The sequence below is a fragment of the Micromesistius poutassou genome (assembly GCF_964030765.1).
Source record: "Micromesistius poutassou genome assembly, chromosome: 6".
In the NCBI taxonomy this organism is placed as follows: Eukaryota; Metazoa; Chordata; class Actinopteri; order Gadiformes; family Gadidae; genus Micromesistius; species Micromesistius poutassou.
In genome coordinates this window covers 5,863,054-5,885,553 of record NC_140276.1, presented here as the reverse complement: position 1 = coordinate 5,885,553, position 22,500 = coordinate 5,863,054, and the positions used below count along the sequence as shown (strand labels likewise).

General features: G+C 47.0%; 1 protein-coding gene across 2 annotated transcripts in view; it reads right to left on the bottom strand.

Moving 5' to 3' along the window:
• Positions 1-22,500, bottom strand: part of drp2 (dystrophin related protein 2) — a 77,948-nt gene that overhangs the window by 17,649 nt on the left and 37,799 nt on the right. For both annotated transcript variants that reach the window (XM_084469295.1, XM_084469294.1), the window contains 9 exons: positions 19,366-19,426; positions 16,861-16,922; positions 15,876-15,950; positions 13,258-13,459; positions 10,088-10,173; positions 6,896-7,053; positions 4,243-4,409; positions 3,686-3,797; positions 2,374-2,510 (listed from right to left, as the gene is read on the bottom strand). In XM_084469295.1, the coding sequence (XP_084325421.1) occupies positions 2,374-2,510; positions 3,686-3,797; positions 4,243-4,409; positions 6,896-7,053; positions 10,088-10,173; positions 13,258-13,459; positions 15,876-15,950; positions 16,861-16,922; positions 19,366-19,426 (1,060 nt within the window). The remainder of the gene's footprint in view (positions 1-2,373; positions 2,511-3,685; positions 3,798-4,242; positions 4,410-6,895; positions 7,054-10,087; positions 10,174-13,257; positions 13,460-15,875; positions 15,951-16,860; positions 16,923-19,365; positions 19,427-22,500) is intronic.

Genomic DNA, 22,500 nt, shown 5'->3' with positions numbered 1-22,500 from the left:
ATTAACCTTATTTAAATGTAAATTAGCCCTGTGCAATGCATGATATAGAGCTAATCATGAGAATGGCTCTAAATTAGAATCAGTCTCACTTAGAACCTAAACATGATCTGTCTTCTCTATCTCTGTGGCATTTACTCACTCTCCAACTACTCTTTTTATACTTTCTGTACCAAATGTACACAGAGCATTAACTTCCAACCATTCATACTTTCCACCGATCCCATTGGCTCCCCTGTGTGTGTGTGTGTGTGTGTGTGTGTGTGTGTGTGTGTGTGTGTGTGTGTGTGTATCTATGTGTACCTGTGTGTATGTATGTGTGTGTGCATGCATGTGTGTGTGTGTGTGTGTGTGTGTGTGTGTGTGTGTGTGTGTGTGTGTGTGTGCGTGCGTGCGCGTGTGCGTGTGGGTATGTGCGAGCGTGCAGGTGTGTGTGTGTGTGTTGCGTTCTGTGTGAGCATTTCATTCTTACATTATGCATGGACAAGTCTCAAGTTAAAGAAACCCCCTCGAAATCGTTCATGAGCTCTAGTGCTCAACGTGTCCACGCTAATGCAAGGTCATCGGTCAGTGTGTGGAACTGCCTGCCACTACTCAATGGAGCTGCACTGCTTAAGTAGAGACTTTTGCTGTAGCCAGAACTGCAGACAGTTATTTCCTGCTTGTAATAATGTGCATAATTGGCTTCACGTTCTTGAGGTCAGTGGATTATGCATGCTCACGTCCTCCCAAATTCCTCAGCTCTGAGATAGAGTGCATGCCAAACACCTACATGAAAGATCTTTTATTCCACGACAAACATCAAAGGGAAATTGACGGACACATAGAAAGTTATTCAATAATTCAATTTGGATTCAATTTTGGATTCAATTTAATTCAGTTTGATTTAGAAAATCGCAGCATAGGCCTGCGGGTGAATAATAACACAAAAACAAATTAAGTGGAGCAGATAAGCATTGCCTTGGAAGACTATCCTGGGAACAGCATAGCTCTGCAGCCGTCTCCTGGTGACATCCTTCATTAGACTCTAGGCTCTGGGTCGGAGCTCTGAGAGAGACTGATTCCTGAGCGTACGTTCCCTTGCCCGGACGAGGACTATATAAAATTAGGCATTGATGCTTTTTAAAAATCCAGAACTGTCCACAGAACTCATCCCACATCATTTGAATTTGCGCCTGGGATTTGCGTAACAATTGTTCTAGGTATTAATATCGTCTACAAGGAGTCTGTTTAGCTTGGTTTATGTATGACTCCAGGACGCTGGTTTCATTGTTAAGCCCTCAGGAGGTGTCGTGGTCCTAACCTAATGAAACATTGGTGAAAGAGGGTGCCCACTTGATAACCCCAATGAAATGCTGCATACTGCATATTTCTGTTAGTTGGGCCATTTGTCTTGTGTTTTTCACCATTGGTTGGTAGCTTAGTGGCCAGCGTGCTTGCAAGGTTAGTTTGGGCAGGGGCTTCTGAATATGTGTTTTCCTTGGATTTTTGGCACAAGGGATTATAACATCTAATCCTGTGTATTAATTAAGTATATGTATGTATGCATGTATGCATGTATGCATGTCTTCATGTATGTTTATTTGAGCAATAGCTCACAACAGGCCGTGGTATATGGTTATTGTTATAATCGTATACCATGGCCTCAAGGCTATTTTTATAAATAAATAATAATGTTAAAAAGTACAATATGCCTTCCTTGCTGCCTGCACATGGTGCGAGGCGGTTGCTATGCAACATTGGCAGCTAGCATATTTATGTTTTCATCACAGGCTAGCGTAATACTGATTTCATTATTTTTCCTTAATACACGGCTCTTCCCAATGCTGTGGAACACTCCGTTCACTTGCATGGGCCTTCCCGACTTCTGGCGGTGAATTATTTTTCAATAATGACGCTAAGCATATAATGACCGCTGTCAAGGAAAGTGGAGTGATTCACGTCTCTCGTATCACTCCGCAAGTAGTCCAGTAACTTATCAACCCCAGCGTACTCGGTTGCTAAGCGACGTCAATGTCTTTGGCGGACTATTTCTGGTGTGAGTGTGAGTGTGATTAGCCATTACAAGCCGTTTTGAAAATCTGGCTATTCTGACATCACAAGTGGGAGTGTCCACCTAGATGTATGCTGGATAGATCAGTCTACCAGCCCACCCAGTGGACTGTAGCAAACGTTGCTCATCTATCCGGCACACATCTAGGTGGACACTTGTGATGTCAGAAGAGCCCGATTTTCTAAAACGGCTTGTAACGGCTAATCACACCGACGCCTGGTGGTATGTCATGGGACTTTTAACTTACCGTGTGTGTGTGTGTGTGTGTGTGTGTGTGTGTGTGTCTGTCTCTGTGTATGCGTGCCAGCGCGTGTGGGACTCACGTCTCGGCGCTCTCTGCCTCCAGCACCGACTGAACAGGCAGGTACCCTCTCTGAGGGTGCTTGCTGAAGTACTGCTTGGACCTGAACTTGTTCTTCAGAGTCTTGGCGAAATCCCTCATCTTCTCTCCCGAGGTGGTCTGCCGTGTGATCAGGTGGTGGGACGATGGGGGTTGGGAGGAGGAGGAGGAGGAGGAGGAGGAGTAGGAGGTGTGGGAGAAGCAGTAGATTTAGAGAGAGCAGAGAGAGGGAGAGAGGACAAACTGTAGCGCTTAAGAGTTATTTCCAAAGTTGCCGGGGGAAAACATTTCTCCCAGACGAGCCTATCTGAAACAAGGCCCCCCACAGGGCCAGCCCAGCCGTCAGCCATCTTCTACTCTGTTCCACTTCACACGTCTGCCATTTCCCTCCCTTTAAGCGATCACAAGTTATCTCTCTGTGGTCTCTCTTTCTTTGTGCCCAGCACTATTTCTGCTCAGCATCTCCCCCATATTTATTCTTTCATACTTTCCTTTTGTTACTCTGGCCGACAGTGCGTGTTTCTCTGCCTCCAACAACCAGCATCCCTCTCCCTCAGGCGCTCTGTGTCACCTCCAGATGCCTCCTCTCTATTCTCCTCTCTATAAGAATCCATTACCCCTCAAATCTCTGATTCCCCCCGTCCTCCCCTCCTCCTTCACAAGCTTCTCCACCCCTTAGTATCCCCTCCCGTCTACCCCGCTGCTGAATTCTCCCACGACCCGGCTTGTGAAAAAATATCACACTATATCCAGTGAGCTCCACTTAAAACTTATAACTCTAAAACGCTGGGTCCACTAAAAGAAAATCACAGTGCCCATGGCCTTCTGCCATTCGTCAGAGCTCAGCATTGATTATGGCAGATACCTGGCATGGTGCACCCCCACATACTCCAACACCCGCTCCCAGAAATAGCCCTGGTACTGCCCTGGAATATCAACTAAGAACCGGGATCTGTGTGTGTGTGTGTGTGTGTGTGTGTGTGTGTGTGTGAGAGGGGTCGAGGCTGCATTAGACGCAGGAAGGGGTGGGGGGGGGGGTGGGGGGGAGCGGTTCACAACCAGTTCCCAGGTGTGCTCCAGATAGCCCTTTAACGTGCGCACCAGCCTGGTGCTTATCGTTAAATATTATAGCCACGTACGTTTAGTGGTCTTCTAAGCGTGCTCAACACCATTAGCCTTGTAATCGGGACGCCCGCCGCCTTGCAGAATACAGATTTCCTTGCGGTTTGTTGTGGTGCGTTATAGGGCTTTGTAGCACCGTGCTTATAGCGCTTGCTGAAGGAGAAGGGTCTTACTGGTGTGTAGTACTCCATAATGGGGTAGTGCAGCTTGTTTCCCTTGGACGTGCGCCCGGTGAGGAAGCACGTCTGACAGATGTCCACGTTGAACTGCTTCAGACTGCGGTACCTGTCACCGTCAATAAAAACATTCATATCAAAACTTTACTTTTATTCCATTATACCCCGGTCTTCATAACAGCGGCATCGACTCACAAATGGAATTATATAAATGATGATCTGCCGTACAATCTGCCGTACAATGATGAACGGCTAACCGGCATTTAAGTGAAGATGTCTTTGTTGCGTTTGATTTGCACAAGAGACGGCTCCATTGCTCTGCTCCACTGGCTCTGAGCTATATTGTTTTTCGTTTGTCGCGTCGTTACGTGACAGGAGGCGTTTGTCGCTGAATCCTTGCCACGCGACGCTCCTTAATCACGGCGGCATTGACGCCAATTGTCTTGACACGCCCTTTATGAAATCATATACCACGCTGTCAAACCTTGCCTTCTTGGAGGAACTCGGCTCACATTAAATCAAGGTGAGAGGTCTGCTGGAGGTCTCCCCCGTACCTGAAGCCTTTGATGGGGCACTGCTTGCACACGTAGCACTTGGCCTGGTGCTTGGCCGACTCGGCCGCCGCCACGCGATGGAGCACTGGGAGCCACACCATGGACTGGGGCTCCAGGCTCATCCACTCCAGGAAGTGAGACACCTCGATGGCTGGCTTCCCCGGGGCCTGGTGGGAGAGAGGGGGAGAGTCAGAGGGGGAGACAGAGGGATCCCGGTTAACAATCCTGTATGTTTAGACCCCCCCCCCCCGAGAACGGAGCCGGGGTGGTAGATACGTGCGGTTAATGAGAAAGGAAGGGGAGGGAGGCTCTCTTCATGATACTGCCTGCTTTGCGAGAGTCTAGGTGGGGGTGGGCGTGGGGGGAGGGGTTTAAAAGGGATGGATGAAGACGATGGGTTTTGGGCGGCAGAAAGGACACATGCAGGCAGCTGGAGCACTGCGAGTACTCGCCGAGAGGTACAGGGTGAGATTCCCAAGACGTCCTTCAGCACGGTGTCTAACCCCTACTTGCTCTCCTCAATGACTTGTATTCCCTCATTCGCTTTGGATAAGAGTAACCAAATAAATGTTTTAATTTCAAATAGCAGGAATATACAGCCAACAAGACATGACATGCCATGACAAATCAAGTAATATAAATAAATCATTCATAAATCATTTGCTTTAATACTGCTAAGTAATATTTATTTGCATGTGTTCCAGTCAAAGACAACTTGTTGAAATCCCAGGGAAGTAGGGATTTGAAAAGCTGTGATGTGTTAAATTTTCATTAAGTCTGCATCAGAGCTGTATTAAGAGGTAGATTTCCCTTGGGGCTTTATCTTCTGCTCATGCAAAGCAGCATAATAAATGTGCAGTGTATGTGTGTGTGAGAGAGCCTGTGTGCACATGGAAGTACATGTGAAGTATGCAGGAGTGCACCATCTTTGGGGATAATGATGCGATTCTTCTCTCTCTGCTCTCCATCTCTTTCTCTACGCGCGCTCTCTCTCTCTCTCTCTCTCTCTCTCTCTCTCTCTCTCTCTCTCTCTCTCTCTCACTCTCTCTCTCTCTCTCTCTCTCTCTAACTCTCTCTAACTCTTACATTCTCTCTCTCTCTCTCTCTCTGAGTGGCTGAGTAGACAGCTTTTCTCTCCATGTGGGAGACGCGTAGGCTACCCCCCGCTCCCAGCACCTGGAGCCCCCACTGGGGATTCAAAGCTGGTAGGACGCCCTGTCTCAGATGGGGAGCAGTTTAACTAAATGACCAAACCATCTCTCACTGTCAAAACTTCCATTTCATAGTTTTTTCCAAGAGACTCATATTCCCAAAGCCTCATGCTGGGGACACATTACCCCGATTGTAAGCCACAAGATCTGCTTGATCAAACCCCATATGGTATCTCCTCTCTCCTCCTCTCCCCCACAGGGATTACGGGAATAGAGGAGGATCAGGACTTAAATGAAGAGAAGTGTAAATCGGGTGCATAATCATCTTAATTGCATATTCCGTGGCTGACACCCTGTAGAGCAGAAATGCTTAATGAGTTAAAAATTATCATCCTGCTAATTGACTTTATTAATGAATTAAAAACTGTTGATAAAAGAGCAAATGGGTCCCTCCACCTTTTAGCTGTACATGGGATATTTCATCCGCGCGCATGAAAGAGGTACAGCCAAAACATAAAAGAAAAGCTTTGATTTTAATCATAGCTTGCAGCTCATTTCAGAAAACGTGGAGGGGAATAAAGTGCGCTTAATCAGGAGCTGGCAAGTACAGCCAGGTAATTAGGAGGTTTTCGACAGGGCTCCAAAACACGGAGGCCAGCGCCGAACCAAATCCGTAATCATGGAGACTACTGAGGTAAGTGCCTGTTGGGGGGGAGACGAGGGGGGAGACGCCGTTCATGTGACGCAGACCCCCTACGTCGACCAAGAGGACAGCCAATGCGAGGCGGAAACAAAAAGCCTGTGCCGTGTCGGGCAGGAGATAAGAGGCGTTGGCGGTGCCGGCACGTGGCGTCCTCATTAAGGGGAAGCGATGTCCTTCTGAGAGTGAGCTCCGCAACCTTGTACGTCTATGTTGTGACTAATTGCGTTTCCTCAGCATTCTATTTTCTACCAGCGCTTCTCACGGGGCCAAGCTTTCTTCAGAGTGGCCGAAAAGTGGCCGGCTAATGCATCCGTGCTCTGTCTTAGCGGTTCTCCTTCTACTTTTTTTTGAACCGCTTCTTAAATTGCGACCACTGCGCGTCACAAATGAAACTCGAACAACTTGCCTCAAGTGTGTTTACCAGCCCGTGTTTACGGGAGACGTGTGGGTTGATCATTAGCCACGGCGAATTGTGTGTCAGAAAAAACACACGCTAGGAGACTGAAGCTTTGAAGTCATGGCGACATACCAGGCCATGCGATCAAAAAGCATAACGCGGAAACACCTTATCGCACTCAGAAACACATATTCCTCCTCTCCCTCCTCCTCCTCCTCCTCCTCCTCCCCCTCCTCCTCCTCCTCCTCCCAGCATGCATCCCTCCGGACACAACAAGCACACCTAACCATGCGTGCGGTGCACTCACGCGAACGTTTGCATGCTGCGTCTGCATACAGATACAAATATATATATATATATATATATATATATATATATATATATGTGTGTGTGTGTATTCACCATGCGGAGGCAGCTTTGCACACTGGGCTCCACGTTGCTGCCCCCGAAAGCCGCCACCTCCCCCAGCTGGCGGGGAACCTGGATGGCCTCGTGGAGAAGCAGGCTGAGGTGGCGCTGGTCCGTCTGGCCGCCCGGTCCACACACCTGGCGGAACAAGTCTGCAAACCACACACTGGTTCAGGTCATTGTTGTGATCAGGGGAGTCTTCAGTAGGGCCAAGGTGACCCGTAAGTGATAGATTGCAGTTCCTGCGATGGGGAACACCGCATTATGAACAAACGCACGCATGCACACACGCACACAGGCACGCACGCACGCACGCACGCACGCCTATGGACCAGTGTTATCTCTGAGTGTGTGTGTGTCGATTAGCGCTAATGATTTGCGCTAATGTTCCGGATGGAAACCTTCTGTTGCTTCTTTTAGACCCAGATGGGTTTTTTATCAAATGCCCTCTGAATACAAGGCGAAATTTGAAACGTATGAAACTGAAATGCTTGCACAGCAAATGTTCTGTGCTCAGTCATTTCCTTTAAAACCTTTGTCTGTTAGGTAGGTAGTGGAAGTGAAGAGACTACATTTATATAATATATAAATATATATACCAAACGGTATAGCACCATACTTCATTTACGTTCAAGGGGAAGCTCATGCAAAGCTGTATTTAATATACATTTTCTTTTTTATGCTATATATATATATATATATGCAAAAATTACTGTAAGGGCGCTCTCAGCCAATGGCTAAATAGAGAAAAGTGGAAGGTATTTTGAAATGTAAGTAATGCACAAAAAAACAAGATGTGTGCGTATGTAACAATCCCAGTACATGTTGAGAGTGTTCTGTCTCTATATCCAAGAATAATGCTGCATTCTTAGAGCGAGAGAGTGAGACGGATAGAGAGACGGGTGAGATGGAGCGATAGATCGAGAGGGATAGCAAGACCAAGAGAGACAGGGAGAGATAGATTGAAAGAGAAAGACCAAGAAATCTCTAGAGAGAGAGAAATGGAGAGCGGGAGCACGAACAATAGCGAGAGAGACAGCGAGGGAGAGAGAGAGAGAGAGATATGTCCTGGCTGGTTTCATTTCAGAATAAGGAAGTGAATTAGTATAGCACTATCTGCATTGAGAACCCTTAATAAGAGTATTTTGACTGACTGTCACCAAGGAGACAAATGTTGACAGGCGTGTGAAAATGCTTCACCATACCAGTATAAATAGAACGAGCTGCTCCCCCTCTATCTCTCCCCGGTCTAAACCTCTGTCTCTCTCCCTCACTCCCGCCTCTAGCAGATTAAACTGCCCCTTACAGAGAAGACAACTGGCATAAACACTTACACATAAAACATCTCTGAGAGACACAGAGAGACACAGAGAGAGACAGAGAGAGGTGGTGGTGGGGGAAATATGCAGAAAGTTAGGAATGAAAATGGAATGAGAGTGTTTCCTGATGAACAGTTTACGAATAATGAAATGAGTGTCGGCAGTATTATCCAGCTCACTCTACACAGGGTATTACGATTGAGAGATACAGATGGGGGATGAAGGTGTGTTGTGTCCGTTTTGTTATTCAGAGACCCACTCAAACCACCATCTTTGGATCGGTGATACCATGCATTCTCCAGAGTAAAACACTGACTGTCCGAGTGGGAAAAAGATAAGTATAGGAGGGATCTAGAAGGATTTAGTATTGGAGATAGCGGGAATTGCTTCTCAGAGGATATTCTCAACAGTCTTATCGATATCATTGTTGAGTTGGATTGTTATGCATGCCAGCTCAGAACCTGTGACACATCACAAATGGATGTCTGTTGGAGAGCAGAAGTACCTAACGTCTCAATTTCATATTCTCTTTGAAGCCAGATCACTCTTGGGATAGAGAAGGCCTTGCCCACGCACACACTGACACACACACAGTCACACACAGTCACACACACACACACACACGATTGATTGATTGATCGATTTTACAAATACAATGGTCGAGGCAAGCCTACTCAAGATGAGAGGTGTTAACAGATCAATGCTACTAGATAGAAGAGAGGGAAAAAACTGTCATCGCAATCAAATCAATTCTTCATCTGGTGCGAGTCAACCCACACACGAGAAGTAATGTGCTAGACACAAAAACACCATCTGATCAATCTCAGAGTCAAACGTGCCCAGGCCACCGTAATTGTCTGGCTGATCCCAGAAAAACGTTGGCTTATCCCTCTAACCAGCCGTCCAATTAAAGACTCAATTAGAGTCAGTTGCCATTCACTCCAATATGAGTCGGCACCGAGGCTTTTCCAAGTGTGCATGAGCCTGGCAGGGCTTTAAGTACTGGGTTGCTACCTTCGTCAACTTGTGTCCAGCTAAATCAACGACACTGGTTCCAATTCTGCTAATTTCTAATGGCCGCACGCTCCCCATGGTTGGTTTTACTCACACGCTGTGCAGTACTAACAGATTGCTATAATAATATAAGAGCTCTGATTGTACACAGAGAAAAGCTGCCACGATTAAGTCAGTGCAATCAATCAAACCTCCACTACCCCATGCAGAATATTAACCATACGCTATCAAATATAGGAAATACGTCATCGGACAGCCATTCTATGTATGTAAGAGAGAGAGAGAGAGAGAGAGAGAGAGAGAGAGAGAGAGAGAGAGAGAGAGAGAGAGAGAGAGAGAGAGAGAGAGAGATAGATAGATAGATAGATAGATAGATAGATAGATAGATAGATAGATAGATAGATAGATAGATAGATAGATAGATAGATAGATAGATAGATAGATAGACCAGTCTTCTTACAGTACTTCATACTGATGCGGAATCAACCGTATGTTATAGAATACAGGGAAGTAGCTAATATATATACAGTATATATGTATATAAAGAGAGAGAGAGAGAGAGAGAGAGAGAGAGAGAGAGAGAGAGAGAGAGAGAGATTTCGATTTCTCAGAAGGAACATGAGTGTTTAGAAGAAGGAGAAAATGTAGGAAAGGTCAGGGGAGATTGAGAGCGAGACAGAAAGAGGGTGACACAGAGATAAGGAATGATTTTCCTGGATCTCTCTGTGTGAGCGAGTGCGAGAGAGGGCGACAGGGAGAGAGTCAGAGTGAGAGGGAGGGAGAGAGCGAGCGTGTGGGCGGTTGCATTCCCTGCATGGAACCCATTAGACAGATGGGGGTGTGCCACACTCACACTTGTATTTCTCCTTGACGTCTGCTTTGCACAAGCTCACCAAGCCTGCCTTGAAGCTGAGCACACGCATCTTCCCGTTCCGACCGCTGGTGGAAGAAGAGAGAGACAACCAATGAGAACACACCGAATGTAACCAATTGTTCAGACACAACAACTGCTATTCTACAGTTTGAGTAGAGTCGAGACTTGAGTGGAAACATTTAGAGCAGAAATGATGCGGCTCATGCTGAACCGTTCAGTGTGTGAAACCATATTAGAGAATTTCCCCCAGTCAGGGAAGCAATTAAGTAGTATGTACTTACAAGTCCAGCGACAAGTTCAAACTGCTATGTTTAACAGGGCCATAATACGTAGCTAAACACAGGCTTATGGAAATGTTTCAATCGCCTAATGAAAGGAAAAAGGAATTAATATTAATCTTGTCAGGGGGGGCGTCAACGTTAATGGAGTAAAGTAAACATATTTATTCAGTTTGGTTTCAATTTCAGAATTTGACGACACTGCGGCAGCATTGGCGGAGCTGAGCAAGTTACAAGATGACCAAAGTGACAGTTTGCAGCTCTAATTTAAGAGGCGCACATAACAGGGCTAAATAAACATCACTCATCCTGGGCCATAAGAGCCCGGTTGAGAACATTAGAGTCACACAGAGAACACGCTGGCTGCTTTATAGGGACCATAAATACGCTGACACTTTTCACATGCACACACGTACATGTAGGCACGCACGTATCTTAGCAAGCACGCGCGCACGCACGCACACACAAACGCACAGAAACGCATGCACGCACACACACACACACACACACACACACACACACAAACACGCATGTGCACACACATCAAGGTTTGTGAGCAGCACTAGCTTCACACAGCACTCCTTCTACCCCCCCCCCAAGCACACACACACACACAGAAATGCACACAGTAGTGCTAAATCAACCCTTGTGGTGCACCCATAAATACACACTGTATGCACACACAAGAAGACAATAGCAGTCTTCTGCCCCCAAACCATCGAGTTCAAAGAAGTGCCAAACAGAAAACGACCTCTACTGACAAAAAAGACCCTGATAAAGAAACAAAAGACAAAAACCGAAAGCACTAAATAATTAGCTGAAAGGATGCAGACGCTGTCATTATCATTAGCAGGTGAAGAGTGAAACAAAGTGGTGCTTCTGTGCTCCCTATACGACACCGCTGCGCTCTCTGGGTTGCAGAGGAAGGCGGTCGATCGGTCACAAACCGACCCCCACCTTCCCTACCACCCAAAAGAATGAAAGGCTGAAAAAGGGAGGCCGTGAATGGACCAACAGGGAGCGGGGTCGGGGGGGGGACTGCCGCTGAGTCTCCTCTGTTGTGATGATTGGACCCTGGCCAGCCTGATTGGAGTGCTGACCGCTCAGTAGCTCTCTATGGATCCCGGTGCAACAAGGCATTAAAGTAACCATTGGCCCGCTATACACACAGACACAGGACAGTGCTTGTCTTCACACGCATTGCTTTCAAGTGATTGAAGTATTACATTTTTGGAGCATGAGCATATTGTGTGTGTGTGCATTGTGTTTGTTGTGGTTGTATGTGCCTGACTTGTTCCTGTGTATGTGTTCAAATGTGTGTGCCTGCCTGACCGGTAATTTGTGTATTAGTGTGTGGCGGCCTGTGTACAAGACATTAGATACGCTACAAGGAGCAGGGGGAGCTCAGGCTGCTTCGACTCAGAGCTCAATGTGCTGGATTGCATCCCTGGCGTCCCCACATCAGGGCTGGAGCAGAGATGCCTGCAGCCGAGCGGCTCCGTGATTCCCCGGTACCAGAGAGACCAGAGAGGCACTTTGGCCAGGAGAACGTCTGAGTCTTTGTACTTAGCAAATGCGCCGTGCAAACACAAGGTCATCCTGGCGCAATTCTCTGGATAAAGCTCACATAACAAAAAATAACAAAAAGCAGCAGCAATATTGTAACACACACATATATATATATATATATATATATATATTTCATAAATATATATATTAAAAAAAGTGTTGGCTAGCTCACTGAAATGGCATCTATATTTTGTTTATAATTACTATTTTATATAAATATATATATATAAATATATAGATGAATATATATCTATATAAATATATAGATATATATTCATTTAGAATTACTATTGACCCCCTATAATTACTAACATACATGTTTTTTTAAAGAAAACATGTATGCCCCTAGTTTTTTTCTAGAGACCTAGATCTGTAGACTAGACTCACAAATCAGACTGTAGACCGACATCAACAGTCTGACGGCAGACAAGCCGAAATCTGTGTGAACGGGGAATTTCACTTCCTTCCGCTCCATGTTTTGTTTCAAACCAGACAGAGGCAGGGATCCCCAAAGTGCTTGATTGGCGAAAACAAACTGGGGCCGACCGTGGTAAACCGTGAAATAGAGTCTGTTTCAAATCAACCCCGTGCAAACCGCCGCCCCGCTGTACGAATGCACGGAAACCCCCATATGACTCATCCACTCTCGCGCCATGAATTCCTCCTCGGTATAATCCCTCCGTAGCAAAACAGGAAACAAGGCCTCACCCCGACACCCAGCAGCAGTTCCTGGCTTGCGGCACCCGGGCTCTGTTGTACCCCCCCCCCCCCCCCCCCCCCCCGCCCCCCCCACCGAAGAAGTTGTGCTCGGACGGCTGCACCTGAGATTATTTATTGATTTATTTATTAACCATAATAAATTTTACCAGGCCAAGAATTGCTTGAGCTCAGATGACCTCTTTTTTCGAGCAAGGCCTGGCCAAATATAGCAGCAGTCAAATATAGTGAAAGATAAGACAAACCTAAAAAGAAAGCGCAAAAAGAGACATGAGAAAAAGAGACAAACACGGTCCGGAGGGTGAAGGAGGAGCAGGAGGCGGATACACACTAAAAGAACGATTGTGTGACGATGATGACACCCGATGCACTGAAACATTTGCACACTCCAAACTTTGCCATTAAAAAACTCGTGGGACGATTTTTAAAATCGTTAATAGTGATGAGTTCCTGCAATTTTAGTGTTGTTTTTTAGTTTTTTATGAAGACTGTTCCAGGCAGAGGGAGCAGAGTACGTGAAGATCACCCACAGGCTGACCCACCCCGCCCACTCCCCCCTTGCCGGCGGCCCGCCCTGCCGCCCACCTGTCGTAGACGTTGAGCAGCCAGTTGAGGCACATGTCCACGCAGAGCGGGATGTTGACGGCCACGGCGCGCTCCTCCTCCAGCCGCTCGTACAGGGCGGTGAGCGCGTGGATGACCTCCACCACGTCCATCACGTGCTCCCCCTGCTGCAGCTCCTGCTCCCGGAACACCTCCGCCATGCTGCCCAGCGCCACCAGGTCCACTGCGTCGACGCACAGACACACGCACACATAGACGCACGCACGCACGCACGCACGCACGCACGCACGCACACACACACACACACACACACACACACACACACACACACACACACACACACACACACACACACACACACACACACACACACACACACACACACACACACACACACACACACACACACACACACAGTGACATGCACACGTATGAAGATTGGTGCGATATATATACTTACACACACACACACACGTACATACACACACACACACACACACATATAAGGATTGGTGCGATATGTATATACACACACACACACACACACACACACAAACACACGTACATACACACAAAGTTGCCATGCATATAATCAGTCACCATTCATACACAGAGTCACCTTACACACACACAGTCACAATTCATACACACATGCATACACAGCAATGCACACACACACACACACACACACACGCACACACAGGCAGAAGGACACATTAAGCCAAATAATCTCTCACCCAAATACACACACACACACACACACACACATACACACAGACACACATCCATAGAAAACATGTAATTTGTTCACCCACCCGAGCCAGCAAACAAAATAGCAGCTCATCTCTCGTCCACCTTTGCTCCTTTTATCCACTTTCGTGCTGCCAGATGTTTCCCGAGGATCAACGCAAATTAGATGCTGCTCTTTTAAACTAATTTGCCAACCCGACCCCTGTGACCAAGGCCAAAAGCGGGGAGTTCCCTGCTGGCTGCTGCTGCTGCTGACTACAATTACATCTGAGCACTAATGAGACAGGGGCAACTCCGGAGAGATGCTAGCCTGAGCTAGCTCTACAGAGGGCCGAACCGCAACGGAAATATAATGGGCATTTACGATTGATGTAGCAGGCGCCACTTCATTAAGTTGAATAGGGTGTGAGGAGGAGGAGGAGGAGGAGGAGGAGGAGGAGAGAAGAGAGTTTAATATTCTCTGGATATCACAGTAACCTAAGGTCCCGGATAAAAACAATAGGGCCTCAGAGGCCCGAGGAGAGAGGTGTGATGTTGGCTGGTGGAGAAAGATGAGGTCAAAGGGGAGGGAGGGAGGGGGGGGGGAGAGAGAGAGAGAGAGAGAGAGAGAGAGAGAGAGTCACCAGTGCTTTATTTTCATGGGTCACGCACGGTGTAATGAGACAGAAATTGAGAAGGAGAGAGGGGAGAGAGAGAGAGGATGAGAGCGGAGAAGGGGATGGAGGATGTCACAGCAGGAGGCAAAAGAGGCGAAAGAAGACAGGGTCAGAAGAAGCAAAGGCAGTGACAGACATGAATGGCGATGAGATCAGACGCCCACACTGAAGCGGGGGCGCGGGGTCACCGGGCCAGAAGGCGGCGGACGTGACAGAGTTAGAGCAGAGAGTTTCCATTCAAGCCAATTCAATGAAGAGACGAGAGAGACCGTGCGGAGGAAGGGAGGGAAAACGGTTGTGAGAAACGAGGGAGGAAACGTATGACAGCCCGCCAGGACAGGAGAGTGGATATTAGGGTCATAAATAGCAGCGGGCAGAGGAGGTGGAGGAGGTGGAGGAGGTGGAGGAGGAGCTGGAGGAGGGGGAGGAGGTGGATCAGCTAGAGGGGTTGGGTAAGGATTTATCAACCAGGAGGTGGGACCCCTGAATGGGGCTTTCTACGCTTCAACCATTAGCTGCACCCCATTTTCTTCTCTTTAGGAAAGCAAATGGAGCGATTCATAGCCCAGATTAGCTGGCCATGACAATGGCTCTAGTACCACTTGTTGAAAGGGCTACAGCGCCACCTAGCGTAGCGGAGTCAGCCAGGTCTACGACCATTATTGGAATCTGATCCGATGTATGTATACTCAGACAAGTGACAGCCCCCCCGTCGAGTGGCAACATCGTTATATGGCTTACTCCATGATAAGTTGATCTGGTCCGACCATGTAACCACAGTCAATGATCCAGGAACGGACGGACAAAGGAGAGGAAGGACCCAATAGACAGGCCACCATCAACAAGTGGCCTGAAATAAGTTCAGGAGATCTGTCGTGGTTCAGATAGCCAATGTTCATTCTGAACAAAATGAATGAGAATAAATACATTGAAAAGGGTAAAAGTGTGCTGATTTGGCCAATGAAAACAAATTAATTTACATTAATATTGATCATCGATTAATAAAAAAAAATTGTAGTTATGATTTTCTAACTATTACTATGCTATTACTATTACCCTTCGGTTCTAAGTGAATAAATAAATTAAACAAAAGAAAGAAGGAAAGGAAAGGGTCATTCTGAATATCCGTCCGTCCGTACGGCCCGGCCCTTGGATCGTTTGTTTGGTTGTTTGTTCGGTTGTTCAATTAATCCATCATCAAAGCTGGAGGAAGGCAGCGGGACAATCACGTACGTCTCAGCGCTTTCTGCACGCGCCGCAGCTTCATCGCCGTTCTGTACGCCGAGAACTTGATGTTGTTCAGATCCGCTAATGGGAAAACAGACAGAGAGAGAGAGAGAGAGAGACACACCGAGACAGAGAGAGAGAGGGAGAGAGAGAGAGAGAGAGAGAGAGAGAGAGAGAGAGAGAGAGAGAGAGAGAGAGAGAGAGGGGGAGGGAGAGAGAGAGACACACACATAACAAAAGAGATTAGAGTAAATAACACGATGAGGGACAACGGCCACACACATCCGTGCGCCAAGAGTGAGCCCACCATGTTCAGCCGCCTGCCCGCACCCGCCCTTCCACTCTGCTCTTCCTCCTCCTCCTCCTCCTCCTCCTCCTACTCCTCCCCTTCCTCCCCTCTCCCTCCTCCCCCCTTCCATCTCTGTTTATCCCTAGTCATTAGCCAGGGCTTGTGTACGGCACGGAGCTCACAGCTAGGGTGAAGATGTTATCTGAGCACATAGTTTGGCTGTAATGTGCACACGGTGATGAGGTTGTCACCACTGCCCTTGTGCGTACAGACGCGCACGCACATGCACACGCACACGCACACACACACACACACACACACCCTTGCATCGGCCAGCTTCCTGTGTTGGATCTGAACAAAAACGACAGCCGTTTAATCACAATTTTATTGCGACTACGTGGAAGTAAACGCCAAAGCGATCAACAAGTGCCTTGTTCTTGGGTCGTAGATAAATGTTGATTAATAAGTCAACGGGATTGGCTTTCTTCTAATAGATGCTTCTTAGTTCTGATGTTCTGTAAGCCTGTATTTTAATTAAGTTGTTTTGGTCGATGGTGGTGGTATGGATCAAAAACAATAAATCATCAATCAAACATTTCTTATATCGACATTTCATCTTTTAATATCTACACACACTACAAACAAAGCCCATGAGGGTGGTGTGTTCAGGATTTGAGGCAACTTCATCTCACACAAACTCACCCAACGCCTGGTACAACTCTGTCATCTTTGGATGGTCCCAGCATGTGGTCTGAGCTTGATGGCTGAGAAGGAGTGTTAGAGGTAGAGAGAAAGAGAGAGAGAGAGAGAGAGAGAGAGAGGAAGAGAGAGAGAGCGAGATAGAGAGATAGATAGATAGATAGATAGAGACAGAAGCAGAGACTATCAGAACAATGGAAGTAGAGGGGAGGCAGAAAAGATCCAGAGCCAGAGATCAAGAGAGTACAAGCAAGCATGCGGCGAAAAGAGATGTAGCCAAAATAAAACATGATTGGAGTACAGTTATAGGACGGAAAGATCAGAAGAACAGTGAGAGCAAGAGCGAGGGCGAGAGTGAGAGAGACAGAGATAGAAAGACAGAAAGAATGTGACGGTGGAGGAGTATCACTGAGGGCAAAGGGGGGCGTGGGACGGAGGTGAACACTGGTACACACTGAGCGCAGGCTTGTGAAGAAAGCGACGCAGGTGACACACGACACAGGAGTCACGTTAGGAGCATCGGAGCTGATGCGTCTCAGCCTCCACGTGTAATTGCGCTGCGCTGCTGAAGAGTTATTGGCTGCCGTGAAACAGGCACCACACAGAGACACTGCACCTGCACTTCATTAAATTCCAGTGGAGACACCCCCCCCACGCACACACACACACACACACACACACATGGTGCACACACACACACACACACACACACATACACAAGCGCACACATACGATGTGTACATATACACACCCACACGCACACATACGATGTGTACACACACACACACACACACACACACACACACACTCATACACGACATGTATATACACACACACATTCACAAGCACACACGCACAACATGTACATACACACACACAAGCACATACCCAATGTGAACACACACACACACACACACACACACACACACACACACACACACACACACACAAAGTGTATACACACACAGACACAAACACAAACACACAGACACAAGCACATGCATGCATACACACACAAGCTAAGTGTATACACAAACACATACACACACACACACACACAAGCTAAGTGTATACACACACACACACACACACACACAAGCTAAGTGTACACAAACACACACACACACACACACACACACACACACACACACACACACACACACACACTGCTTTACAGCAACAGGCCCAGAGCATGCACTCACTCACAACCCACATCAGGTAGCAGACGGGAGCACTGGCCATTGCTCCAGAGGGGAATGTATCAAATGATAAATAGTACCTTAGAAAAGAATCAAAGAAAATAAACTAAAGAATAAAACCGAACAAAGCAGGACGTTTTTTCAAGGAGCTGGGGAAGGTTTTCGCGGAAACGCTTGTTCATTAGCAGGGAGAGCACTTATTGATTGGTATCCATTGGAGTCCTTGTCAGATATGTATATATAACCACCATCATCAGGGGTACAGCCCATAAAGAATAAGGAGAGTAGGGGAGGGAGGAGGGTACAACTACTTAGTACTTTTACTGATAGCAGTTAAACACAACAACAATCAACCATCTGCCTCACGTTGAACTACTCTACAGAGGTGCAAAAGAAATGCTTTGGAGAGACACACATAATTGCATGGGCACACGTAAACAAAGGCCTTTTCAGACACCTACACACATCCAACACGTAAAGACGGAAATTCACACAAAGAAATACACTAAAAGCCACACACACACACACACACACACACACACACACACACACACACACACACACACACACACACACACACACACACACACACACACACACACACACACACACACACACACTTCGAGATAAGGCTGTACAGGAAATGATAAGGAGTGAAGTAGAACGCTGCCAGGGGAAATCGGATTTACAGTACTCCGATAGTGTTCTTCGCTACCATTGAGGCTTGTGTGTTCACTCAAGCCGGTGCAATACCCGCATCTAAGGTAGATAGGAGGCTTTTAAAACACACATCCATACCCTACACATTTGCTTGCTAACCCTCGTCAAACAATCAACCGACAATCAATATTTCAGGTAAGAGAGGCTATAAAAGAGGTCAATAGAGCATACAATGTATCGAATTGTACATTTAAAAGAATGCAGATAACAAGTAAATCATTTTTATGTGACACTATTTACACGTGAAGCCCAAAGCCCACAAAACGTGTCGGGACTGATGCCGAATAAGGTTTTGGATTTTTTGCGTCGTTCCTATAAACGAAGCCAGTGAAAACATACAGCCCGGCCTCATGAGCTTTCTTCCATTTTATTAAAAAAAATGAACAATGTCATCCCATTCTTTTCTTGGGTCGCCCTGCAACTATGAACCAAAAATCACACTACGTACCCCTGGGCTTTGGACTGTGAGATGGACGGCAAGCGGGGACATGATCAATCAGACACTCACATGGCTGCTCACACACACACACACACACACACACACACACACACACACACACACACGAATACATCTGTTGAATGTACTTACTTGATGTAATAGGGCACTTTGTTCGGAGAGATGGCCCTCTCCCAGGGTACCTGCACAGAACCTGTTCGGACACACGGAGAGAACTCACGTCACCACCGGAGCAGAGATAGCAGGAACCCTGTCAAAGCAGAGGGTCTGAAGCAGCGCTCGGCTACATAAGCCTCAGAGAAGCCAAACAGTTATTGATCTCATTGCGCTGTACTTGCAACTAGGTTAGTTGTGTGAGGTGTTGTAAGCGAAAAGAGTGTTGGCCTGTTGTTTGGGTTGGGGGGTGAGAGGGGGGTGTGAGGGTAGGCTGCCCCAGGCAGTCTGCCGGCTGGAAAGTCATGTGGGTTATTCAGGGACGAACAAGGACTGACGCAAGCATTTGAGCACGACATGCATGCAGGCAAGACACGCAGACACACGCACGCACGCACGCACACACACTCGCACACGCACACACACACACACACACACACACAGACATACACAAACACAGACACACACAAACACAAACACAAACACACACACACACACAGCATCATTTATCATTCCTCAAGACAAACATACACACACAATCACACAAGCAGACAAACAACCAGCAGTCACACACACACGTTCAACGCACACATTATTGCTCATTGCTGCATTTCGATACAACACATTAGGCTATATAAATGATGAAATACCCAAAGACACAGCATGTCTGACACAATTAGGCAGATAAAAACAGCTGATCGTAAAAACTAACCATTCACTCCCATACACAGCTGTTGGCTCTCAGAGGCAGATAGGGAGTGGATGCAGACATCCCTCTCCCAGACAGTGTGGGGACGGTGGGTGTTAGAGAAGACCCAGTGTGACATTGCTTTGCAAGCATGACAGCAATGTGGGCGCTACTGATACACACTCCAACACACACACACACACACATACACACACACACACACACACACACACAAACACATACTGACACTTGACACACACACACACACACACCCTGACACACATGCAAATACAAACTCTGACACATGCCCATACATACACTGACACTAAACACACACACACACACACACACACACACATACCCACCCACACACACACACGTAGTTTGGCAACAGTCCTGAAAACAAGAGAGGAGAGCAAACTTGTTGTTTTAGCTCTTCTGGTAAGTCTTTAACTAGTCTAACTATTTAACTAAGGCCTACGTTCTTGATTGCTGCATGATCAGGTCTGAGCAAAAATGATAAATGTCAAAAATAAATGCAAAGTCTCAAAGCAATGGTACGAAAACATATTTTGTGGGATATTGAACTCTATTTTCTTCGGCTTTAACAAACCATAAACTATACATTTAGTCAGTTTATGCTTTCTCTCAGTTTAATGAGAGATTGATTGAATACTGATGATGACTCAATGGAACTGACAACAGTGGCACTCAGGAGAGCAGAACTTTCATCATTCCACCCACAGACGCCGGAGGCGGAGAGAGCCATGCTAAAGCGATTTGTAAAAATTGTCTTTGCTAATTATTTTTGAGTTGAAGATCACTAGTTAAACCCAGGAGGCTACCCATTGTAGAGAGTAGCCCATATGAATGGATGCTGCTCCATGCAGGTAGGCCAACAATTACATCTTAATCAAAACTCTTGCAATTAACGCCAACTGCTAACTTGCTACGCTAAACGATGTCAAACGGAAAAACCTTCAAAACCTCCAAAGTAATACTGATATTTGCATCTAACAATGAAGCCAGGGGCCTTATTTTATCCATTTAGTTTGTCGTTAAAACTTGTTTAGCTTGTTTTTCATAATTGATTGATTTTTAATGATCACTCAAGATATTTTCCCTATTAATCATAAGACATCATAGTATAAATAGCCTAATGAAAATGCTGCTTTCTTCAACAGTGTCCATTGGGGAACATGGAGGAACACCTGGTGGTGGAACGGCCCTGGTCATTCTGTGGTTTTATAGGGCCCATCAAATTAATCTCCCCTCTCCTCCTGTAGCCCCTACTTCATCCCTCCCTTTTCTCAGTCTGCCAGTCTCTCCTCTCTTCACCTCCCCTCTCTCTTCTCCTCCTACGTGCCATTGACTCAGACGACTCCTTCTCCCTCCCTCCCCTCCTCTGACTCTCCAACAGGAAGTCTGGATTGTTCCAGACTGCATCACAATCCCCCAAACCCTGTCCACAGCAGTCTCTCCCCCGTCAGGATTGTAGCCAGGCACCCACGCGGACGTTATTTTGCCAGCTCTTTAAATCCTGGCAGGGTCAGACCCCTTTAATCCTGGCAGGGTCAGACCCCTTTAATCCTGGCAGGGTCAGAGCTCTTACAAAGGCAAGCGGCGACTCCTCTGGTGCATCAAGAGGAGTTTGGGGTGCACAACTAGAATTAGGGGATTACTCTGCGAAGGTCCGAGGACTTCCTTATCTCTCGTGTGTTGCATCGTCTGAGCAGCGAACACATTGACCTGACCTGCTGGTTTCTGACAGGAGGCACAGGCTTTCCTGCTGAACCTCGTCACCACGATGAAGGGGGAAGCTGAGACGCCGCAGGGGACCTCTACCTCTCCAGAACTTTGAGTTCAGAGTGCAGTGTGCACACACACACCTGCTCCAGGTAACTCCTGACTACATATATGGTTCTTTATAGGGTTAGGGTTAGGGTTTTTGTAGCATTTCTCGGTGTCTTTGTAAAGCTGTGTTGACAAGCATTTCCAGGAGGAGGAGGAGGAGGAGGAGGAGGAGGAGGAGGAGGAGGAGGAGAACAGCTGGTCCTTGGACATCCATCCTTCATTGACCGCCGGCCCCGAGCTCTACTTCCGAGTCAGTGCACAGTATGTACTGACTCGTGTTGTGTTGAGTACATTAGTTTACAGTGGTCGTCCATCGCTGGCTCTGGCTGTGATGCTAGCGCCGCGATGCTAACAGTGGCTTGTTCATCAGCCTTCCGAGCTGGAGGGCACCAGCGGGCGACGCTCTTGTCACCAGGCAACAGTAATTTGACATTTCCTCACTCCGCGCAGCCCAGCCCAGCCCAGCCATGAACTTTAGTCCGCTGTCTACAGTGTTGCTATAGGGTAGAGACTATGCATACTTCCAGAGGCTGTATGTAACACTCTGCTGACAAACCACATTTTTGTCTTCC